At 45.7% G+C, this 25707-nt stretch overlaps 1 protein-coding gene across 4 annotated transcripts in view; it reads right to left on the reverse strand.

Annotated features, from left to right (window-relative positions):
- Positions 1–1709: 1709 nt before the first annotated feature.
- The window catches only part of ERC1 (ELKS/RAB6-interacting/CAST family member 1), a 502036-nt gene continuing 478038 nt past the window's right edge, over positions 1710–25707 (reverse strand). For 2 of the 4 annotated variants that reach the window (XM_025401992.1, XM_025401990.1), the window contains one exon: positions 1710–7488. In XM_025401992.1, the coding sequence (XP_025257777.1) occupies positions 7351–7488 (138 nt within the window). In that variant the 3' untranslated portion in view covers positions 1710–7350. Of the gene's footprint in view, positions 7489–16913; positions 16970–25707 lie in introns of all 4 variants that reach the window. The other 2 variants (XM_025401993.1, XM_025401991.1) reach the window with 2 other exon arrangements.

The following is a 25707-nucleotide window of genomic DNA, read 5'->3' on the forward strand; positions in this document are numbered from 1 at the left end:
CAGAGGGGAAGGAGAGGCTGGGAGGTCAAGGGGCAGCCCAGGGCTGCAGTCTGTGAGTCTGGGCCCTTTCCAGGATGCCTGGGAAAGCTCACGAACCTCACACCAGCTTCCCCCAGCCCCAGAGCCTAACTAGTTATTTTTATTTTGAGACAGGGTTTCTCTGCACCTCTAGGCTGGAGTGCAGTGGTGTAATCACTGATGCTCACTGCACCCTCCATCTCCTGGGCTCAAGTCACCCTCTTGCCTCAGCCTCCAGAGCGGCTGGGACTATAGGCACATGCCACCATGCCCTGCTAAATTTTTAATTTTTTGTAACGAGAGGTCTCACTCTGTTGTCCAGGCTGGTCTTGAACTCCTCGCCTCCAGTGATCTTCCCACCTTGGCCTCTCAGAGTGTTGGGATTAAAGGTTTCAGCCAGAGCCCCCAGTCCCTAACTAGTTCCTAATCATTTTTGAGCCAGCCTGAGATATTCTGCCTCAAAAATAAAGTACTAGTGATCTTTTCTCAATTTGGAAAAAAAATTAATGGATGGAATTCTTAAAAGTTTCCACAGATTTTCGTCCGTGTTCACTTGCCTGCAACTGGGTGCTGATAGAATGCAGGGTGAATAAATAGTAAAAAATGAGATGAATGGGAGACCTTGGAAACAGCTGACCAGGGTAATCTGACAGGTTTCTGTGGACACATCTGCTGTGGTTGTGATTTTATATTGTGCAGAATAATACATGCTCTGCTAGTGAAACGGTTCCTGCTTCATATGATGAAAGTACAAGCAACCTCAGCTCTGCGGCCCTGTCCGCAGCGCCATCTCCCACGCACTCCTCCCCTGGCAGAGCTTCCTAACAGCTGCTCTGGCTGCAGAGAGGGAGGCCAGGGGGACACCTGGGTACTGGGAGGGCTGACCAGGAAGAACGAGTTTGGACTCTCTTGCTACAATTCCCAAGAGCAAACACCCAGTGTGTGACAGAATTTACACGGGCGAGGGAAGGAATGCAGGAAGCTGACTTGATTCCTTTCTCAGGTAGACACAGAAGTGTGGCTAAGCAGAAAAGTAATTCTCATAAAAGAAACCTCCCAGAATAATTTCTTACTGAGCCTAAGGCCCAAGACAAATACCAAAGCTGGAAATGACAGCCGTGTCCAAGCGCAGGGCTTCTCGGCTCCTTTCACTCTTGGAACTCACACTTGCGGTTGACACAGCCTGCCCGCCTCAGAGTCAGTGCATCAGAGCACGCCCCACGGAAGCCTGAGTCCCAGTTCTGGGCAAAGCCCTCCCTCGATGGCCTGCCCTTACGGCTCTTCTATCTTGGCACGAGAGCAACACCATCCCTCAGTGCTGGGCACCTACTCCAAGCTCTGCAACGGTGAGATCTGACACGGATAACCTGGCCCAGGGCTGAGGGTGGAAAGAAGGAAAAAGGGAACTGGGAATTGACTTTGAGAGCTGCAAACCCGGAGATCAGGCGGGAAGGGAAAGGAGGCTCACTCTTCCGAGGTAACAGCAGGCTGGGGGATGCGGGCACCATGCCCGTCAGGGCTGTGTGGAGACGCCCACACCCACGGTCAATCCTGGGACCCTGGCCCTCGGGCTGCCTGCCACTGGAGTTGGCCTCTTGGGGACTGCGGGCCTTGTCCATCTTTTCTAGCATGTGAGGACACATCTTGCTTAGGCGAGCAACTGGGTGAGACTCAAAGGAGGACACAGCACAGTTTTTAAATAACTTTATAATTTCCTGGTGGATTTAGTTTGTGAATAAAAAAGAAAAAATGAACAAAGTGTTTACAATAATTATCAAGGCAAAGTTGAATATAACACAATTTCTTTGTAATGTCATTATCCTGTCAGTAACACAACTCCAGCAGGAACACACACATACAGTTGAAGGCAGCAGGTGCGTTTGCATCACAGACACCACCATGGAGGCTGCTACTGTTACCAAAAGGAACTCAAGCTACAAGGGGGCAGGTGCTCCTCCAGTAAAGTGCAACACTTCCTTCCGATGCCACAGGGAGCAAGTCACAGGCCCCACTGGACATCCTGCAGTGCCCGGAAGGTGCCCGGGCTAGTCCTGCCATGGGCCAGCAGGCCAGAGTGGGTGGTGCTGCCCTCAGGATGTGTAGCTGCAGTAGATGGATGCAATACTGGCATGGTGTGGAAAGAGGGGCTGGACCCAGAGGGCTTGCTTTGGCCGGGGTGGATTCTCTGGCTTCAGTAGGGTTCACTTCCTTTCTTGACAGTGGCTTCTCTGGGGCCAAGAGAGACAGCTCGGGCCTAGGAGATCTGGGGTCTATAAAAGCTCAAAGGGAAAGAATTGAGGGCCCGAAGCCAGAAGGAACTGACATGGAATACGGTCTGTTCCACCTGGACTGCAAGCTCCAGGCTGGCCAGTGCTCACCCGTGCTGGGCGGTCACTGGATGAGATAGCACCATTGGGCAGGAGAGGTCCTGTGGCCTGCCGGGCAGGGCTGCAGGGTCAAGCCCAGGTCACCATGCAGTATTAGGCACACTGAGCTAGGACCCACGTGGGGTGAGGGTGGTTATGGGGTCACAAACTGTGAAACCTTTACCCAGAGGTCCTGAGCATGTATAGGAAAATCTTGGCACAACTGCGCAGCTCTGAGCCCTAGATTCTCGTTCCTTTTGCTCGGCAGGTGTCTCTCACCCAGGTGGGCACTACCCTAAGTGTGCTCCACGCTTCCTAAGCTGCCAGCCCGGGGCCACCTATGCCAGCTTGGGAGGGGGGAGCGTGGCTGCCCTGTAGCTTGAATTCCTTTATTAACAAGATATTGGTTTGCATGTTTAAAACACAGCTCTTTTTCATTCTACAACTACGTTTTAATCTTTTAATAATCTCAACAGACACAATGTAACTGCCCCAATTCTCTGAATCACACAGACGATATCGACAAGCAGAGAAAGAGGAGGGGAGGTGGGATGGGACAAAAACCCGCTCCCCCGAATCAATCCCTAAAACCACTTCCCCCTCCGAGTCAGGAGAAGTGCCTACAACAGGGTCACAGCACTTGCCAAACACATTGGGAAAAATCAGGAGACAGGTGGTTACAGTTTTGACACTAAAAAGTCTGGAGATAGTTTTTGCTTAAAAAGAGTAGGTAAAGACAGCCATTTTGTTCAGAAGGATTTCCCTGTAATGTATGTCTTTTCTTGCCTAATTATTCCCTAATTCGCATGGGGGAAACTCCAGATTCTCTTTAAGACATTCCTTTGAGTGGTTCACGTCCCCTCCTGAGAAGCCCAGGGCTGGCAGTGATGGATGGGCGGCCTTGCTCTGCGGAGGGCGTCTGTGGCACTGCGGTCTCTTCTCATCCTTCCTCCTCAGTTCCGAACCCAGGCAGGTGAAGATGAGGCTGGGTACAGATGTTCAATTACTGGTATTTGCTGACACGGGGTCCGCTGGGCTTGAGAAATGCCACGTGGTGTCACACTCCACGCAGCGAGGTCTTCCTTGCTTGGCTCTTTCCTCAAAGACTCTGAGGGTAGCCACCAGGCCGACACTCAAGTAACACGGTCAACAGGAGGGCGGTATGGTCCTAGGAGGAACAGGACTCTGGCGGCAAATCCAAATGCCAGTGGATGGGCAGCTCAGAAACATTTATATTTTGGGTGATACATGACGGTTTCCTCACAACCCTGACCCTCATAGGGGAGGGATTAGTTCAGCAGGTGGCTAAGACCGTGTCTGTGATGACGTCGTCTTCCTCTTCTCACTCTGGGGGTGGGTGAGTCCGCAAGTTCCTCATGGACAACCAGACTTCATTTGACAGAAAGTGGCAAGTCACATGCCCCTCTCAACACTGAAGGCGGCCTTGGGTCCAGTCTGCTTTACAAGTTATTTCTAAAACCCAAGTATGAGGAAGTCCGAGAGCCACAGGTAGATCTTCTTTAGATTATAAAGTGCAAGGACAAAGGTTAAAAGGTTAGAGCTGAGATGAATTTGGTGATTCCCATCCATATATATATATATATATTTTTTTTTTTAAACGGAGTCTCTGTCACCCAGACTGGGGTGCAGTGATGCGATCTCGGCTCACCGCAGCCTCTGCCTCCCAGGCTCAAGCGATTCTCCTGCCTCCCGAGTAGCTGGGATTACAGGCGTGTGCCATCACGCCTGGCTAATTTTGTATTTTTAGTAGAGTCGGGGTTTTTGCCATCCTGGCCAGGCTGGTCTCGAACTCCTGATCTCAGGTGATCCACCTGCCTCAGCCTCCCAAAGTGCTGGGATTACAGGTATGAGCCACCGTGGCCGGCCCCATCTATATTTCTTAAATATGTTAAAGCCTGTTCAAAATCTTTTCCATTTCAAATGGCATCAAAGTCCTTGCAAATCTCAACTGAGATACCTCATCAATGATTCAATGAGTACCGGGGGTTAGAGGTATATGAAGACATGAGACACTCATACTGTACTTCTTCAGTTACAAAACCCTGTTGGGATCACACCCGCTCTTCCTCTTGCCCTCTTTATGGTGACATTGATGTGAGGTGCAGATCTTTAGGTGCTAAAGGGCAACTAGATTTGCCGACGGAGGGGCTTGGGGAAAATTAAGGGCAACCTGCATTGAGTTTTCAAGGCTATATAACTTCAGTAGCAGTTGCATGGCCATATGAAACCATGACTGCTAGGAGAGGGGCATGGAATGACAAGTCCTAGTGTGATGGGAGTGGGACATTCGGTTAAGTGTTGGTTCAATGATTTGGACTCAATGAGATACTCTGAATGCTACAAGCTGCATCCACTCTGCCCTACAGCACAAAGGCAGGCCATGTTTATTACTGAACTCTTAGCCAGTCTCCACATCATCTGAGATGCCAGAACAGTGCCCAAGAAGGGTCAAGATTCCTTGCTGTTCATAGAGACCAGACAGATGATACCTGTCCCAGAAACTTTTCTTCTCAGCAGCACTGTCACAGAGGGCCTCCTTCCATCAGTTGTTCCGGAGGGGAAGTGATGGAGAACACTGAGATGAAGAGGAGCGTCACACACCCAGTGGCTGAGAGTGGCAGGTGCTGCACCTGATGAGAAAGGCCACGTGGGTGGATCTGGGGCACCTGCTTGATGCCTTCCTGGATAGACCAGTGAGAGAGCAGCTGGCCAGTGCCAGTGCCAGGCCACTTGTGTAGGCATGGCCTTGCCTGCTTTCTTGGTTCCACTGTGGCCCTGTGAAGGCTGTGATCATACCCCAGGTCTTTACATTATGGTGGATAAAGTGAGATTCTAATACTCCTGGCTCTCAGTACTGGGAGCTTGCTACATGGTTTATGGGCACTGCAATAAACAGAACTGAGGAACTGACCACAAAGGACCACCACTTACTATCTAACCCCTGCAGCCTCTCTGGCCAGCCTGGCGATCAGGAAGCATCTCAGTAAGAGGTTTATGAGCAGAGTCCATTTAGACCTTCGATAAGAAACACTCCACAGTTTCCTCTCACGGGGAGAGGGACTGTTTTACAGCAGGGAATAAGGGGAGCTGGAGATGTGACCGTATCAGTTAACGGGACAGTCAGGGGCTGCTGGTGGGAAGTTCCTGGACTGATGGGGCTGTGCTGACTCTACAGACTTTAAATTCTCGGAGTAAGTGGGGAAGGAGAGGAGAAAACGCAAAACAAAAACAGTGAGTCCAGCAACTCTTATCAGGAGATGTGAGTGTCTGCTGGGCTCTGGTGGTAGAGATGGTCAAAGAACTAGATTTGGGTTAAGTGGTTTACTTCTTCATGCCCAATTATTTACAACTCTGTTGTCTACGCTTGGGAAAATGTCCTTAACAATGCCAATACCGCCAAATGGATTTGCAGTCTTGGGGTCAGCTCTCTGATTTGCAACACGAGGCTGGCTGAATTCCACAAGGTACATGCAGATGTCAGCAAATGGCCACCCACAAGTAGATACTCAGAGCCTTCTAAGGGCAACAACAAACAGCAAAAATCCAGAATCATCAAATGGAATCCCACAGGCAAGTGGGTGACTGAGCCCCCCAAACTCACGAATTCCATTAGGGAGCTTTTCTAGAAAACATACCTTAAGATCGGGGAGGGGAAGGACACGCTATTTACTGCTTCGACTTCAGCTGGTATGTCTCACAGAATCCACTGCACCTCTCCCTTACTGAGAAGTGGCCTTTTCAAGGATGGATGACTTGCACACAGTAGGCATTTCATAAATATTCTCTGAATGAAATAATCGAGGAAGGAATGTGTATAGGACAAGAAACCTTCATTTATGCCAGAAGAAGGTTCCAGGCAATGCATGAGGCTGAGGTTCTGAGAGGATGAGTCTAGGGCAAAGCTAGCAGGGTGAGTGAGGGATCAAAACCTCAGCAGCCACTGGGCTGCAGGAGCTCGGGACACGGGTGCTGGGAAGGCAGGCAGCCTCTTGGAGGTGTTCAGGGGAAAGCAGCCCAACCCCGAGGCACGGGCATCTGCTACTGGGGCAAAGCTGCAGGTGGGGACAAAAGGGGTTGTCAACTTTGTATGTTCTCTTTTTAATTTTTTGTAGAGACAGGGTCTCGCTATGTTGCCCTGGATGGTGCTCTTTCAGCCTCATATGTTCTCCTTCAGTTAGAGACATTTGATCTAATTGTATGATATGGTCAACAGTCTCAAACAGGAGAGACTGGTGGAGAACACCTCACACCATCTTCTTGTAAACTGGCCGAGGACCAGAGTAATGAAGGCTGGGACAGACAGTCAGGGCTGGGTGAAGACTCACACCCTGGGGGATGAGTGCTCCCAAGCCATCGTGAGGCCTGCTCACAGCTCCCCGGTATAAAGCATCTCATGTGGAAAGTAAGCAGAAGAGACAGTGAAAAGAAGAGTCGATTTTCTCTTCCCTTCCCCCTTTTCTTTTTCTCATCTTTTTGAGATTGTTTTTTACCCTTTTAGGAGAAAGCACCTATTGTGACATTAGAACACTCAGCTCTCTGGTCCACCGGAGGCATCCTCTCAGCCCGCTGAACTCCAAGTACATTCCTGGTTTCATTCTCATGTCATTCTCATGTCAGAGGACAGGCGATGAGAGGCTCCTCTGTCAGGGCCGAGCCACCAGCTTCCACAGTCACTGTTGACGACCAGGTTGCAGTTCTTCAGAGAGATTTGACCTTTTATCTACCCTGGACATCAAGAAGGTTAGTGTAGAGACCACATCCAAAGCAGGAAGGCAGAGAAAGACGGCAGATGTAGAAACGGTGCTGGAATCACGCTTCTTCAGGTGAGCAAGATGGGAGGAAGTTTGTAGTGTTGGGTGCCAAGAAGGTTCCGGGCGCCTGTTCCTTGTAGTTCTCCTTTCTTGGCTCCTGGGTTGACTACCTCAGGCTTCCCCACAAAGCAGGGTCAAGAGGACTCTTCCAGGGCGTTGACCACTTGCTCTAGGATGTCGGGACAGTGGTCTGCTATCTGCTGAAGAATGGCGTTGGCAAACTCCTGCAGTTCTGCATTGTCCCGTTCACCTTTCTCTAACTCATCCTGAAGCTGAAAGGGAAAGGAGAGACGGATTTCAGATACAACAATCTCATGTGCACTGAGCTAAGAATTATTTTTCATCAATACATGACAAAAAAGGCACTTTCTATGTGAAGTCTCTCTGCCTCAAAATTAACCATCAGAAAAGTGTAAAAGTAAGTATCAAATGTGTCTTCATGAAAGTGAGGCCCAAAAAGTCACTGGTTCTAGGCCCAAAGCTGATGATTATTTTTGCAGAGCTGTGGCTTCAGCCCTGGCCTCTCACTCTAAACAGAATGTTCTCTCCACGAAGCCACAGGCTCACGAACCTGCGTGAGAGTGGGAGAGAGGGGCATGGTGATCTCAGATAGGATCTCAACCTTGTGGAGTGACCTTTGCCCTAAGGGAACTTATAATTTAAAGGACTTCTCCATTTGCCGTGTGTCACTTTCATTCGGTACATTAGCCTGCCCAACCTGAGGCCTGCTGATTTAGCTGAAGAGATTACTCCGAGAAACACAAGATAATCCCTTTGCTTAGAAGTAAGTATATTTCTAACTTCCTGTTGTTTTTAACAGCCTCTTTCCCATTCCTTCAAGCGTTTTAACCAACATTTATTGAGCGCTACTCTGTGCTCGGTGCTGAAAGCTGAAGGGATTTGGTCCTTGTCCTAAAGACCCATTTAGGTTAATGGAGACAAGCACGTAAACAGATAAACGACCACCCAGCAGAGTGAGGCCACAGCTGAGGCCTGAGCATGTGCTGTGGCAGCCCGAAGAGTGACTGCCTCACCCCGGAGGAATCTGAGGAAACGCTACGAAAGAGGCATGGGGTCTGGATCTTGAGAGCTGACTAGAGTCTGTCTGGGAGATCAAAGACAGAGGAGGCTTAGAGCAAAAGAACAAAGGCTGATGCGTGGAGCTAGGACAGGCCTGGCCCAGATCTTGCGAAAAGGGAAGCCTCAGGATGGCAGGAATGTAAGGCACAGGGAGTGGGTGGAGAATGACAGGAAACGGAGCTGAAAACACAGGCGAGGCCGGACTGAGCATGTGGAGTGAGGGAGTTCCAGTGTGATCTGCTTAAAAACCAGACCAAAACCAAAACCACAAAAAAGGAAGTCCATGAACTTTTAAATGGTACAGTGACATGAGCATCTTCACTTTCTTAGATTGAGCAGAAGGAAGAGCCCACCAAGGGCAGCTCCTGCGCCCAGCCCAGGTTGGGGTTAGGCGGGGCTGATGCAAGGGAGGGTCGGGGACGTGGAGAGGAACACACAGGTCTGAGCATCTTCAAAGGCAGGACTAAAAGGAGGAGGTGTTAACTGAGGGGGAACTGGAGAATCATTTCTGACAGTTCTAGCTGGGGATATTGGACAAACAAGACTGAAAATGTAGGAGGCAGAGCAGGTTTTAGGAAAGAAAGGAGGAAAATTAAAAATGGCGTGTAAAGTGTAGTTAAGAACACAGGCTCTGGAGTTAGGCTGCCTGGGTTTCAAGGCCAGTTCTGCCAATGAGTTACCTGATCTTGACTTCTCTGAGTCTCAGTTTCCTCATCTGTAAAATGAGGCAAGAATAACCATGTCAGGCCAATGTCTTCAAGTTTAATTTTTTGGAGAGATGGGAGTCTATGTTGCCTACGCTTGTCTTGAATGCCTGGGCTCAAGTAATCCTCCTGCCTCTGCCTCAGCCTCCCAAAGTGCTGAGATTACAGAAGTGAGCTCCGGTGCCCTACCTTATACGGCTGTTTTAAGGATTTAATGAGACAGTCATATAAAGTGCAGTGTAATGCCTAACAAATAGAAAATGCCTGACAAATATTAGGTGTTCTGTTATTAAATGGATAAGATCACCCAGCAAGAGCATATAGATTAAAAAGCAAAAAGGGAGCTAGATACAGCGGTGCATGCCTGTAATCCCAGCTACTTTGGAGGCTGAAGGTGTGGGAATCGTTTGAGCCCAGGAGTTTGAGTCCAGCCTGGGCAACATAGTGAGACCCCATCTATCTTTCTTTTCTTTCTCTCTCTTTTCTTTTTTTTTTTCTTTTTTGAGACAGAGTCTCGCTCTGTCGCCTAGGCTGGAGTGCAGTGGCGCAATCTCGGCTCACTGCAACCTCCACCTCCTGAGTTCACGCCATTCTCCTGCCTCAGCCTCCTGAGTAGCTGGGACTACAGGCACCTGCCACCATGCCCGGCTAATTTTTTATATTTTTAGTAGAGATGGGGTTTCACTGTGTTAGCCAGGATGGTCTCCATCTCTTGACCTCGTGATCCGCCTGCCTCGGCCTCCCAAAGTGCTGGGATTATAGGCGTGAGCCTCTTTCTCTCTTTCCTTTCCTTTCTTTTCTTTCTTTTTCTTTCCTTCTTTCCTTCCTTCCTCCCTTCCTCCCTCCTTCCCTCTCTCCCTTCTTCTCTCTCTCTATTAATTTGAGACAGGGTCTCCCTCGGTTGTCCAGGCTGGAGTGCAATGGTTTGATCAGGCTCGCTGTGGCCTCGACCTCCTGAGCTCCTGTGATCCTCCTGCTGCAGCCTCTTAAGTAGCTGGCATTACAAATGTGTACCACCACGCCTGGCTAATTTTTGTATTTCTTTTCTTTTCTTTTTTTTTTTAGAGGTGGGGTCTGTTGCCCAGGCTGGTCTTGAACCCCTGGCCTCAAGTGACCCTCCTGCCTTGGCCTCCCAAAATGTTGGGATTACAGGTGTGAGCCACCACACCCAGCTGAGAGTCCATCTTAAAACAGCCAAAAAAAAAAAAAAAAACAACAAAACTAGATGCTTGGCACCATAAGACAGGGCAAGAAAAAAAACAAAAGAAAAAAAGAATCCAGATGCTCTGAGTCAAGAATTAGCACAGTGCTTCTTAAATACATCAGAGTTAAGAATAGACCTAGCAATCTTCTTTCTGCTAAACGGTGACTAACAGACCAGGACACTGAGGGGCCAGATTTAGACGACACTGCCTCGATGTATCTCGAGCTCTGGCTGTGCCACAGGAGTAGGAAGAACAGGGAGAGCTGGGAGGCTGGGTACCTTGTAAATACAGCTGCAGAGAAAACGCCCCAGAAATGCTGCGAAGTGAAAAGGCCACAAACTTTAAAGTCTCAGCAGAACTGACCTCAACCAAGCTACAGAAGAGGCTGTGGGGTGGTGTTGCTTCAGTAGCTCGATTCCGGCTTGATCCTTCCCAGGAATATTCCAGACAATTCTAGTTTATATTCTGAGCCAGGTATCTCTTCTTCACTCTCTACAAGTCACTTATTTATTTCCCATGAAATAGTCTTTATTCCGGCCGGGCGCGGTGGCTCACGCCTGTAATCCCAGCACTTTGGGAGGCCGAGGCGGGCGGATCACTTGAGGTCAGGAGTTCGAGACCAGCCTGGCCAACATGGTGAAACCCCGTCTCTACTAAAAATACAAAAATTAGCCGGGCGTGGTGGCGGGCACCTGTAGTCCCAGCTACTCGGGAGGCTGAGGCAGGAGAATTGCTTGAACCCAGGAAGTGGAGGTTGCAGCGAGCTGAGATTGCGCCACTGTATTCCAGTCTGGGCGACAGAGCGAGACTCTATCTCAAAAATAAAATAAAATAAAATAAAATAAAATAAAATAAAGTAAAAAGTGCTTCACAAATACTGTAAAAACTTTGGAAAATAAAGAAAAAAAACAAGAAAAAAATCACCCAGAATATTACCATCATTTAGAGATAACCACTGCTATATATTTTATCATGCCTTATTTGAGGCTTTATTTATGTCTGTATTTGTGTGTATGATACATTTCCAAACAAATCCTAAAGGTTCTTTTTGGAATTTGATAATGGATTCTAACATTTATCCTGAAGTATAAATATAGAGAGGAGTCAAGACAATACTTTAAAGAAAGAAGAGTGATATTAAGACTTGCTTTACCAAATAAAACATGCTATAAAAGTGTAATAATTAGAAGAGTATTGGGTTGATACCATCAAATGAGTGGGATTTAGGACATGACCAGGAGCATATGAAGTCAATGAACTGGGTCAACTGGGCTCACTTATGGTTGTATTCTGGCTCGCACCATACAGCAACACAAATTCCAAACTGGTTAAAGATGCATATTTAAAACCTATGCTGTGAAAATACTGAAAGTAAACTTAAGAGCATATTTTTTATAATCTTGGGATGGGAGACAGAAAAGTATTTTTAGCTTTATTTTGGGGAGGAGGGTAAGTGCTTTTAAATTCGGAAGTCATAAAGGAATAAAAGGGCAAGTTGGACTATTTAGAAATTTAAAATGTCTATGGGGACAGAAGAGCTATAAATTTAATTAAAGTACAAATGATGGCTTGAAAAATGTAATAAATACAAAACAAAAAGACAAAGGATTGACATCAATGTATTATGAAGTGGTACCATAAGCCTAAAAACCTATAACCTAATAGAAAAACAGGAAGAGAATATGAATAAAAAACTCACAGAAGAAATACAAATGGCTAACAAGCACAAAAATAATACCCAACTTCATTAATAATTAGATATGGCCAGATGCAGTGGCTCACGCCTGTAATCCCAGCACTTTAGGAGGCCAAAGTGGGCAGATCACGAGGTCAGGAGTTTAAGACCAGCCTGGCCAATATGGTGAAACTCTATCTCTACTAAAAATACAAAAATTAGCTGGGCGTGGTGGCGGGTGCCTGTAATCCCAGCTACTTGGGTGGCAGAGGCAAAAGAATTGCTTGAATCCAAGAGGTGGAGGTTGCAGTGGGCCAAGATCACACCACTGTGCTCCAGCCTGGGTGACAAAGTGAGATTCTGTCTCAAAAAAAAAAAAAAAAAAAGAAATATTGACCAGATGTGGGGACTCACACCTGTAATCCCAGCACTTTGGGAGGCTGGGGCAGGCAGATCACTTGAGCCCAGGAGATCAAGACCAGCCTGGGAAACATAGAGAGATCCCACCTCTACAAAAAATTAAAATGAAAAAATTGGTCAGGTGTGGTTGTGCGTGCCTGTGGTTCTCACCACTCTGGAGGCTGAGGTGGGAGGAACTCTTGAGCCCAGGAGGTTGAGGCTGCAATGAGCTATATGATGGTATCGCTGCACTCTAGCCTGGGCAACACAGCGAGACCCTGTCTCAAAAAAAGAACAAGAAGACCCAGCGCGGTGGCTCAAGCCTGTAATCCCAGCACTTTGGGAGGCCGAGGTGGGCGGATCATGAGGTCAGGAGTTCAAGACCAGCCTGATAAGCATGGGGAAACCCCGTCTCTACTAAAAAAAATACAAAAAATTAGCTGGGCATGGTGGTGGGCACCTGTAATCCCAGCTACTCAGGAGGCTGAGGCAGAGAATCGCTTGAACCCGGGAGGCAGAGCTTGCAGTGAGCCAAGATTGCACCACTGCACTCCAGCCTGGGCAACAGAGCGAGACTCTGTCTCAAAAAAAAAAAAAAAAAAAAAAAGGGAAAAGGACAACTCAAAACAAACAAACAAGAAATATAAATTACACAAGATAGGTTTATGTTTTTCCCCGATCACACTGGCAGACATTTCGAGGTCACTGACAATCAGAGTTGATTAGGGCATGGGAAGTGGGAACATTGAAGCAATGACCTGTGGGATAACTGTAGGTAGGGGAGAAATTTGGTCTCATCAGCCAAATTTAATTATATATTTCCTTTGACCAAATAATTCTACTTTTAGAGTATATTCAATAGAAACACCAATAAGAAATTTAAGAATCTATGTACAAGTATGTTTACTAAGGCAATTTGTGTGAACAAAGAATTTTTTTTTCTTTTTTTTTTTTATGAGACCAAGTCTCGCTCTGTCACCCAGGCTGGAGTGAGCAGCGCAATCTCGGCTCATGGCAAGCTCTACATCCCAGGTTCACACCATCCTCCTGCCTCAGCCTCCGGAGTAGCTGGGACTACAGGTGCACGCCACCACGCCAGGCTAATTTTTTATATTTTTAATAGAGACGGGATTTCACGGTGTTAGCCAGGATGGTCTCGATCTCCTGACCTTGTGATCCACCCGCCTCAGCCTCCAAAAGTGCTGGGATTACAGGTGTGAGCCACCGCACCCGGCCCTGGAACAAAGAGTTTTTAAAGACCTCAGTGAGGCCGGGCGTGGTAGCTCACGCCTGTAATCCTAGCACTTTGGGAGGCCGAGGCAGGTGGATCACTTGAGGTCAGGAGTTTGAGGCCAGCCTGGCCAACATGGTGAAACCCCATCTCTACTAAAAATACAAAAAAAATCAGTCACGTGTGGTGGCGAGCGCCTGTAGTCCCAGCTACTCAGGAGGCTGAGGCACAAAAAAGCTTGAACCCCGGAGGGAGAGGCTGCAGTGAGGCGAGATCACGCCACTGCACTCCAGCCTGGGTGACAGAGAGAGAGACTGTCTCAAAAAAAAAAAAAGGCCTCAGTGGATGGAAGGAGTTTCATTTTTACTTTACATACTTCAGTGTTGTTTAGAGCACAAGCAACATCAATTTTGCAATAATATACAAAAATATGTAACATAAATAATAAATACCCTTTAAAACTGTATATACTTTTAAAGGCATAATTCTGATACTCTACGACCTTAAGGAGGGAAAAATCGAAGTGTATAAAATATCCACTCAAAAAGTATTAACCAGGCCGGGCGCGGTGGCTCAAGCCTGTAATCCCAGCACTTTGGGAGGCCGAGACGGGCGGATCACGAGGTCAGGAGATCAAGACCATCCTGGCTAACACGGTGAAACCCCGTCTCTACTAAAAAATACAAAAAACTAGCCGGGCTTGGTGGCGGCGCCTGTAATCCCAGCTACTCGGGAGGCTGAGGCAGGAGAATGGCGTGAACCCGGGAGGCGGAGCTTGCAGTGAGCCGAAATCGCGCCACCGCACTCCAGCCTGGGCGACAGAGCGAGACTCCGTCTCAAAAAAAAAAAAAAAAAAAAAAAAAAAAGTATTAACTGACTGGCCAATAAAAAGGAACGAAATTCTGACGTGTTACATTATGTAAAGCTACACTATGTAAAGTATGTAAAAACATGACGCTAAATGAAAGAAGCCGGTCTCAAAAGACCACATATTGTATGATTCTATTCTTTTTTTAGTTTTGAGACAGGGTCTCATTCTGTTGCTCAGGCTGGAGTGCAGTGGCAGAATCTCAGCTCACTGCAACCTGCACCTCCCAGACTCAAGTGATCCTCCTGCGTTAGACTCCCAAATAACTGGGACTATATGTGCATGCCACTGCACCTGGCTAAATTTTGTATTTTTTTGTAGAGATGGGGTTTTGCCACGTTGCCCAGGCTGGACTCGAACTCCTGGGCTCAAGCGATCTGCCCACCTTGGTCTCCCAAAGTGCTGGGATTATAGGCGTGAGCCACCATGCCCAGCCTGATTCCATTCTTAATGAAATTCCAGAGTAGCCAAATTCAGGGTTGGGAAGTAAGAGTAGCAGCTGCTTGGGGTTGGGGAAGGATGGGGTGATTGGCAGTGAATGCTAATGGGTGGGGGTTTCCTTTTGGCGGTGACTAAAACGCTCGAAAATTGACTATGGTGATGGCTGCACAACTCTGAGAACGCACTAAATCTACTGAATTATGTACTTGCAATGGGTGAGTTGTATGTATGTAAATTATATCTCAATAAAACTATAAAAAAATTGGCTGGGCACAGTGGCTCACGTCTGTAATCCCAGCACTATGGGAGGCCGAGGTGGGCAGATTACTTGAGATCAGGAGTTCGAGACCAGCCTGCCCAACACGGTGAAACCCCGTCTACCAAAAATACAAAAAATTAGCCGGAGTGGTGGCAGGTGCCTGTAATCCCAGCTACTCAGGAGGCTGAGGCAGGAGAATCACTTGAACCTGGGAGGTGGAGGTTGCAGTGAGCCGAGATCGTGCCATTGCACTCCAGCCTGGGTGACAAGAGTGAGACTCCGTCTCAAAAACAAAACAAAACAAAAACAAAAAAACAACAAAAAACTCTTTAAAAAGATTGACTGCGTGCTCTATGCAAAACACTGTGTAGTAACTGCCACAAAGAGGTAGAGATAAAATGCTACTGCCTTCAGTCTGGACAGAAAGGGAGGCAGGGGTAGGGGGTGGGTATTTTCTTGACAGCAGGGGACAGAAAAGGGTCATTTCAAATGGAAACGCAGTAGGAGGTGAGGCACAGAGGAGGAAAGGCACTGGGCTGCTCACTGCAGTTCTGGAGTCACTGGCTCTTGATGGAAGCAATTCCAGCTCTTCAAGAGAGACAAAAGACCCCTGGGCTGGCCAGACACGGGCATCACTCCTGAGCAGACCCCCATTCCATGACACAGTTTCGGCGAGGCCACACCTAAGGGCACTGTGTTCCGTTTCAGACACCTCATTACCAGAAAAATGGAGACAAACTGGAGTAAGTTCAAAGAAAAATGGCAGCATGACTAAGAAGCTGAAAGAATCATTTTATGAGGCAGGATTAGAAAAACTAAACATGTAGACCTGAACTACGTAAAAACGAAGGGCAGGGAAATGTGATTATTACCTACAAATGCCAGGAGGGTGTAAACAAGAAGGGGGACGAGGGATTTAGCACTGGAGGAGGAAGTATAACAAGAAGCGGTGGAATAAGATTAAGGGGGAAAAAAAAATAGAGGCAGACTATAAAGCTACGCTTTTCCCAGGGTCTAATGTATGCTATGCCTGGGAAAAGGTGTTTGAAAATAGAGGGAATCACAGAATCGAAAAGTTGAGAGAAGGAAGTGTTCCTTCACTAGCTGGAGCTGCTTTCCATCTGGGAGGCCTTCTCTCTGTTCTCCAGGGACTAGGCATGGTGCAGTTTGATCTGAAAGCAGTATTACATGTGGGCACAGCTGAGCAGGGAGAGATTTCACTGGTACTTGATCCATTCTGTTTTTTCTTGGCTTGAAAGAATCTCAAGGATCAACTTCTCTTGTGTAACTGTGATTACTTTTAAAATGTGATTTTTATTTTGTTGACTTTGATTGTAAAGTTTTAGTCATTCTGAAGTCAAAGGGGTACAGGCATGTGTTGTTAAAGCTTTTAGATTGCTTAGGAAAGATAGGCAATGTGAAGAAACCAAACTAAAAACTTAGATGAATGTGTTATACGGCACAGGTGTGAAAACAAAACCAGAAATGGACTAGCACCTCATTATACTAAAATACGGCAGCGCCCCCTTGTCCGTGGTTTCCCTTTCCACGTTTCAATTACCCTCAGTCAACTGTGATCTGGAAATATTAAATGGAAAATTCCAGAAATAAACAATTCATGTTTTACAGTGCATGCTGTTCTGAGTATTGTTATAACTGTCCTAGTTTATTATTAATCTCTGACTGTACCTAATTTATAAACTAAACTTTATCTCGGGTATGTATGTACAGGAGAAAACAGTATCTACAGGCTTCAGTACCATCTACAGTTTCAGCATCCACTGGGGGCTCTGCAACATATCCCCACAGTAAAGGGGGCATCTGCATTGCTTTGCCATGTACATCACATGAAAAGAGGCAGGTTTTGCATGGCCTTGGGATGCAATGGATTCTGTGGATAAGTTGGGAAAGACGCATTTTAGTGTCTGAAACTTCCCCTAACAGATATTGCTCGAGATATTCTTGCTCTCTTCGACTCCCTGCCCGCTACCCACGTCCCCTCCCACACCTGCTTGTCTTCCTCATCTCCTCTTGAAGGCAGGCCCCTTAAGGCTTAAAACCAGAAAAGAAGTTCCCAAAGAGTACAAATTAAATTGTGATTTAATGAAAGTGCTCATTACATTCTAGTTACAATGAATTGATTCCTTCTTTCCCCTTCCTTTTATTGACCTGTTAAGGTTACAAATCCAAACATAGTAGATCTAAGAAGGAATAATCCAATGAGATTTTCCATTTCCCATTCTCCATTTTCTAATACCGGCAAGTAATCCCACCACTGCAAGTATTACGGTGAAACACATTGTCTTCTCGTTGACTTTATTAAAAAACACCACAATCATGGGCAGCACGTAAGCTCACCCTATCAGTCCCCTAGATACGCAGATACCATGTTCTGTGCATGTGCTGAAAGCTTTGTATCTAAACACAAACAATAACAAAACATCTAAACACACTTCCAGAGTAAACCAATTATCGCTCAACTGCAAAACAAGTTTGTTCCCATGAATTCTGCCGGCGCTTTCTGTAACTGAAGCACGAAGTCTCCTATTCTCAGCACCTTAGTCTCCTCTATCATAACATTTCTACTATGAAATGTTCCTCAAGCCTCCCGGGCACTGCAAGATTTTGTGAAAAAGCCCCTTTCCACCAAACCTGACTTTAAGACACTCTGGAGGAAAGGACCGTTGGAATGACACATGTACAAATACGCACCTCCGGTAGAGAAAATGTGGAACACGCTCTGTTAACATAGCACGTGCTGTATTCCAGGGGCTCGGGGGTGTGAAGACAGCCGTGAGTGTAGCTGGGCTTGCTGCTGCTCTCAGTGCGGAGGGCATGGCTCACGACGGCTCTGTGCTGTCGACTATGTGAGCACCCAGGGGGTCCGAGGTAACGTGTGCTGGACCCGTCCTGCCTCAAAATGACCCCACCTGGCTTCTCCAGGGTGGCAGCGTTCCCTGCTCATACTTGAGCTAACTCTCCATGTCTCTGTCCCTTCAATGAACTCTGTGTTTCCAATCCCTCCCCTCCCCTGGTCTTTCACTATGGCTTCTGAGGGCACTGAATCCTGCCCGTCCTGAAAAGACTTTCAGAATCTCCATCTCTCAAGCTTAGTAGAAACTTTTCTCTTCCTGTAACCAAATTTCTCAAAAGAATAGTCTACATGTGTTACCTGCATTTCTGAGTTCTCTCCTTAGTAACTAAGAATTTAGTTTCTGCTATTTCACTGAAATTGCTCTCTCGAAAGATGACAAAAGCCTCTCTAATGAAACTATAAAATATTTGGAGAAATTAAAAATGTCTTAAATGGAGGAATAAACACGATTAAGGATTGGAAGCCTCAATTCTGCAAAGGTGTGAACTCTGCCTCAACTAATCTCTACAGTCGACGCAAGCCAAATCAAAACTGGCAGGTGTGTATGTGAATAGACGGGCTGATTCCAAAGAGTAAGTGGAAATGCACAGAGCCAAGAACAGCTAAGACGGCCACCAAGAATGAAGCTATACAAACGTTCCTCTCTGGAAGAAGACTGTCACTGCAAGGCAGCAGCAATGAACATGCATAACACTAGCACAGGAGCAGACACACAGACCAATGGGACAAGGCAGCAGCAATGAACATGCATAACACTGGCACAGGAGCAGACACACAGACCAACGGGACAAAAAGAGAACATGGAAAAACCCTTCACATATATGGCCACTTGGCTGTGCAATGGGGAAAGGATGGTCTTTCTGATAAATGGTGGCACTATATGCAAAACAAATTTGGATATCTACCTCACACCATTCACAAAAATCAATTCATGATGAATACATATATAAATGTGAAAGGTGAAACAATAAAGCATTCACAAGAAAATGTAAGAGACCATCTTTAGGGAATATAAAGATTTCTTAAACAGAACACAAAAAGCAATTATCACAAAAAGAAAAAATTGATAAACTGGATCTACATTAAAATTAAGGATTTCTGTCTCTTTTTTTTTTTTTTTTGAGATGGAGTCTCGCTCTGTCGCCCAGGCTGGAGTGCAGTGGTGCGATCTCGGCTCACTGCAAGCTCCGCCTCCCGGGTTTACGCCATTCTCCTGCCTCAGCCTCCCCAGTAGCTGGGACTACAGGCGCCGCCACCACGCCCAGCTAATTTTTTGTATTTTTAGTAGAGATGGGGTTTCACCACGTTAGCCAGGATGGTCTTGATCTCCTGACTTCGTGATCCAGCCACCTCAGCCTCCCAAAGTGCTGGGATTACAGGTGTGAGCCACCGCGCGTGGCCAGATTTCTGTCTCTTAAAAGACACCATTACGAGAGTGAAAAGGGCAGTCCACAGATAGAAGATACATATCTCATGTATGCATATCCGTAATATATAACTCCTGTAAAGCAGTAACAACAGTTAATAATGAAAAACAGGCAAGACATTTGAATGACCACTTCACAGGAGTATACTGAAATGGTTAACAGACATATAAAAAGGTGGATAACTCATTAGCCATCAGGAAAATACAAGTTAAAATCACAAGGGGATACCACTAAATGTCCATCAGAATGGCTGAAATTTAAAAAGACACACAACACCAAGTGCTGACAGGGATGTGGAACCACTTGACCTCTCCCACACTCCTGGTGGGAGTGTAAATGGGCACGTCCTCTTTAGAAGAACAGCTGGCAGGATCTACTAAAGCTGAATGCCAAGGCTGAACAAGTGGACTCGTAGGTGTGTGTAAATTCACCAGAAGACACTGATAAGAGTATTAAAACCCGGGAACAACTCGAATGTCCATACTGAATGAGAAACAGATGATAAATAATTTGTGGCACATTCACACAACGGAGTATCATAGAGCAATGAGAATGAATGAAGTATATGTCTAACAAAACAGATGCAGTTCACAAACATAACGCTGAATGACAGAAGTCAGACGCGGCCGGGCGCGGTGGCTCAAGCCTGTAATCCCAGCACTTTGGGAGGCCGAGATGGGCGGATCACGAGGTCAGGAGATCGAGACCATCCTGGCTAACACGGTGAAACCCCATCTCTACTAAGAAATACAAAAAATAGCCGGGCGAGGTGGCAGCGCCTGTAGTCCCAGCTACTCGGGAGGCTGAGGCCGGAGAATGGCGTGAACCTGGGAGGCGGAGCTTGCAGTGAGCTGAGATCCGGCCACTGCACTCCAGCCTGGGCTACAGAGCAAGACTCCGTCTCAAAAAAAAAAAAAAAAAAAAAAAAAAAAAAAAAAAAAAAAAAAAAAAAGAAGTCAGACGCAATAGAGTCTATATGGTATGATTCCAGGCATAGACAGTTTAAAAACAGGCAGAACTAATCTGTGGTGTTTGAGGTCAGGTTACCCTTGGAGGAGGAGTGACTGGAAGGAAGATGACAAGGGGCTTCTAGGCCCTGATAACATTCTGCTGCTTGTTCCAAGAATTTGCTATATGAGTAATTCAGCTATGTACATATGATTTGTGTACTTTTCTGTATGCAAGTTATATTTCAAAACTTAGGAAAAAAAAACCCACCAAGGACCCCCAAGGATTATCTAACTGTATGATCCAATCTGACCCGAAAACACCTGCTAGGCTGTCTGCCCTAGAGGCCCCCAACACCCACATGTTTCCGGTTCTCCTCTGCCCGCCCCAACATTTCTTCCCTGTCCTGGTGCTGTTCCTCTTCTTTCTGCTTCAGTCCCACACGTGCAGAGGCTTCCTGAGGTCTAAGGAGACTGTCCACTGTTCTTCCTCTTAGATCCTCTGCTTAGGGAACCTTGTTTACCTTTAGCTTTAAAAGGGGGGATGATAATAACAGCAACTAATTTACTGGGCATTCATTATGGGCCAAGTATTATTCTAAGTGCTTTAGGGCATTAACACATTTAATTCACTTTCTTTCAAATTTATTTATTTTGAGGTAGGTGTTTTTTAAAAAATTTTTTAAATCACAGAAAATATCACACGTATACAAAACAAACTAGCATAATAAATCTTCTATGTCCTCATCTAAATATAACCACTCTGAAGGTGGATCCACACAGTTATAACCGTAGCTTCTGTCTCTACTGAGTTTCAGACGCACATCTTTCCAGTGCCTGATAAACATCCCTTGGTGAATGTTGCCTTTACACATCAAATCATACTGCTCCTACTATTTAATGAATTGTTCTTTTCACCTAATAATTAAACAGTTTTTCATGTGATAAAATATTCTTCTAAAATAATTTATAATGGGCTGCTTTGTAATCCATTTTATTAATATATTGTAATTTATTTAACTCCAATAGACATTTAGTTTGTTCTCAAGTTTTCATTACTATAAATATTGATGTATTATATTTTCTCATATGTAAATCTTTGCATGTCTATGATTTCTTACTTAAAATTCCTGAGTCCCAAAGGGTGTAGACCTATGTACAGTTTTTGACAAGTAACCAGACCATTCTAGAATAGCTGTACTAATACTCAGCCCATAAGCAAGAAATAAAGGTGCCCATTTTCCCACTCTCTCAACATACTAGGGACTCAAACCAACCAACCAATCCCAACCTTCCCAATATGACAGCACTGTTTTCATCTGTAGTTCCTTCCATCTGTAATAAAGCCAAAAATTGGGGTAAAACATTAAAAAATATATTTATTGGCCACTTCTTCTGTGAGTTTCCTATTATGCTCTTTCCAGATCATGTTTCTTTTAATTTAGTTTTTTCTTTCTTTTATTCTTTTGAAAAGAAAGAGTCTGGCTCTGTTGCCCAGGCTGGAGTGCAGTGGAGTGATCACAGCTCACTGTAGCCTCCAACTCCTGGTCTCAAGTGATCCTCCTGCATTAGCTTCCCGAGTAGCTAGGACTACAGGAGAGCGCCACCACGCCTGGTTAAGTTTTTTTTTTTTTTTTTCTTCTTTTTCTTTGAGATGGAGTCTCGCTGTGTCGCCCAGGCTGGAGTGCTGTGGCGCGATCTCGGCTCACTGCAAGCTCCACCTCCCAGGTTCACACCATCCTCCTGCCTCAGCCTCCCAAGTAGCTGGGACCACAGGCGCCCGCCACCATGCCTGGCTAACTTTTTTTGTATTATTAGTAGAGAGGGGGTTTCACTGTGTTAGCCGGGATGGTCTCAATCTCCTGACCTTGTGATCCGCCCACCTCAGCCTCCCAAAGTGCTGGGATTACAGGTGTGAGCCACCGCGCCTGGCCTTTTTTTTTTTTTTTTTAAAGAGATGAAGTCTCACTATGTTGCCCAGGCTGTTCTTCAACTCCTGGCCTTAAGCAATCCTCCCACTTCAGCCTCCCATAATGTTGAAAATAGAGGTGTGAGCCATCACATCTAGCCTAGTTTTTTTCATTTCTGATATCCTTGTTACAATCTTGATTCAAGCTCTCACGTCCTACTATCTTGCAATAGCTTCATAACCACTTCAACCCCGGTGTAAGAGAATCTTCCTAAAACAGCTGGAACAGTTCCCTCCTCCTCTTCCAATATCTTAGACGATTTCCCTCCTACAAAATAAAAGACAAAGGTTTTTGGCATGGGAGCTACTGCTCCAACTTCATCTCCTGGTACATACCGGCCATTCCCTGTCTTTGCTTTTCCTTTTCTCTCATTCTAGAATGTGGACAATCTTATTTCCTACACATCTGTCTTCTCTATCTTTCTTATCATTCACGGTTGAATCCCTTTTCTCTGTAATGTCATCCCTAGTTAGAAGTGTAAACTGCTACAGTATTCATTTTGTCCCCTTCCAATAGCTGGTTATATGTTTAATTCCTCAACTGTTCTTCAAGCTCCTTGGTGAATTCTTTTTTGTATACCAATGTTGCCTTGCAATAAAAGGCCTGTACATAGCAGACAATCTGAAAATGACTGGTGAATGAAATAAAGGAATAGATACTAATTCTGGGGAAAGGCCTTGATAATGTTCTAAAGAGCTATTTAAGTTCAAATTTGAAGCACGTCCAAACCAAAACAGTCTGAGGATACAGGCCCTTCGGTAGACAGCAGGGCACATCAACTATACAGCGTAGCACCCCACTCTGTTTAAAGTTCTTAAGAGATGGAATACGGGACAAGTATAAGATACAGAGGTGGCCTCTGGCAGAAATTCTCTGGCTTTTGTGTGCTGAGTGTTATTAAAATGCATTCTGTTCTTAGTAGCTGTTCCAGCCCTCCTTGAACTCAGAGTAGTAATATGATTTCTAGAGGGACTGGAGCCAAGAATCACAAATGCAACAGCAACTCAATCTGAATGCTCAAAGCAACACAGGCTGGAAGCGTATCAGCAGAGGGAAGGGGAGAACGCCTCAGCCCCTGCCACTACGCAGGAAGACACCGACAGAGGAAGCTCAGACGAAGGGAACATTTCAGAGATGAGGCTCTCCAAGCACACGGCAGACAAAAGCATGGTTACGGCTGGCTACAGGGGAAATCGCTCAGGCCCCCTTCCCTCTTTCAGTGTTAGGATAACTGCCAGAGAACAAGCTGACAGTCTAAAGAATCAGGAATGTGAGGTGGCTGAATGGAGGAAGAGAAGCCGAGTTGAGGGGTCGGCTGCTTGATTCGGGGAGACTGCCCCAAACATTTACCGCTCGGCGCAGGTCATGATTTTAGAACAGAAATGACATTTTCTCTCTAGTAAAGATGTTAGAGAGAGCTACCAGAACTCCGTGAAATAAATTTGTAAAAGAGAAAAAAACAGTTAAAAGTTCTGTAGACTTGGCCTGATTTCAAGGTAAACAACTCTATTCATAGTCACAAAGCATGAGGTGAAACGAGGATGTACTGATGGGTATAAAGAAGGGACGGTTACAAGAGGGGTCAGCGAATGAGTTCCGCTGTGGTTGGCAGTGACTCAGATTAATTCCTTTCTGCAGATGGTTTGGTGGAGGGCAGGAAATTATTCAGAAATGCCTAGTTTGGTTTAAGCAGACAAGAATCTAAACTTGAGGTTCTAACAGCTAAGTCCCAGGATGTGTCGGCCGTGAGGTCTGAGCTGTAATCTGGCGTGACGGTCGGAGCCTTTTGGAGCTGACAGATCAAGTGGAAACGGTGCTCGTCCTGGCCAGGTCTGGCCCACAAGCCCCCAGCTTGAATCTGCAGGCTTCTTAGGAGATATGAAGACATAAAATAACTTCCTACTTTGGAATTTCACACAACTGGAATAAATGGAAATGTATTTTGCCGTAAGAGCATCTATTGAATAAGACATAAAACTTACATGGTTAGAGGGATCTGCAATCCCTCTAAACCTCCGTATTTTCTGCCCAGGCATCTATTTTTCTACAGGCATCTGGTCACTTTTTTACTCTACAGAATCCCTTTAGCACTTAGTACCAGGGAAAACTAAAATTGCTCTTGAAGAATTTATCCTATGGTTAACTCCAAAGTCCTCTGTTCCTTTCAAGTCTGCACTTGCAGCAGACTGTGTGCAAGTGGGCTGGAAGTGGTAATGACTGTGAGGTTGCTATGGGGCCTTCTTTTCCCTCCCCGTACTTTTATTTTATTTTATTTTATTTATTTATTTATTTATTTTTTTTTAAATTTATTTATTATTATTATACTGTAAGTTGTAGGGTACATGTGCATAACGTGCAGGTTTGTTACATATGTATACTTGTGCCTTGTTGGTGTGCTGCACCCATCAACTCGTCATTTACATCAGGTATAACTCCCAATGCAATCCCTCCCCCCGCCCCCCTCCCCATGATAGGCCCCGGTGTGTGATGTTCCCCTTCCCGAGTCCAAGTGATCTCATTGTTCAGTTCCCACCTATGAGTGAGAACATGCGGTGTTTGGTTTTCTGTTCTTGTGATAGTTTGCTAAGAATGATGGATTCCAGCTGCATCCATGTCCCTACAAAGGACACAAACTCATCCTTTTTTATGGCTGCATAGTATTCCATGGTGTATATATGCCACATTTTCTTAATCCAATCTGTCACTGATGGACATTTGGGTTGATTCCAAGTCTTTGCTATTGTGAATAGTGCTGCAATAAACATACGTGTGCATGTGTCTTTATAGCAGCATGATTTATAATCCTTTGGGTATATCCCCAGTAATGGGATGGCTGGGTCATATGGTACATCTAGTTCTAGATCCTTGAGGAATCGCCATACTGTTTTCCATAATGGTTGAACTAGTTTACAATCCCACCAACAGTGTAAAAGTGTTCCTATTTCTCCACATCCTCTCCAGCACCTGTTGTTTCCTGACTTTTTAATGATCGCCATTCTAACTGGTGTGAGATGGTATCTCATTGTGGTTTTGATTTGCATTTCTCTGATGGCCAGTGATGATGAGCATTTTTTCATGTGTTTGTTGGCTGTATGAATGTCTTCTTTTGAGAAATGTCTATTCATATCCTTTGCCCACTTTTTGATGGGGTTGTTTGTTTTTTTCTTGTAAATTTGTTGGAGTTCTTTGTAGGTTCTGGATATTAGCCCTTTGTCAGATGAGTAGATTGCAAAAATTTTCTCCCAATCTGTAGGTTGCCTGTTCACTCTGATGGTAGTTTCTTTTGCTGTGCAGAAGCTCTTTAGTTTAATGAGATCCCATTTGTCAATTTTGGCTTTTGCTGCCGTTGCTTTTGGTGTTTTAGACATGAAGTCTTTGCCCATGCCTATGTCCTGAATGGTACTACCTAG

The sequence above is a fragment of the Theropithecus gelada genome, chromosome 11 (assembly GCF_003255815.1).
Source record: "Theropithecus gelada isolate Dixy chromosome 11, Tgel_1.0, whole genome shotgun sequence".
NCBI classification, from domain to species: domain Eukaryota; kingdom Metazoa; phylum Chordata; class Mammalia; order Primates; family Cercopithecidae; genus Theropithecus; species Theropithecus gelada.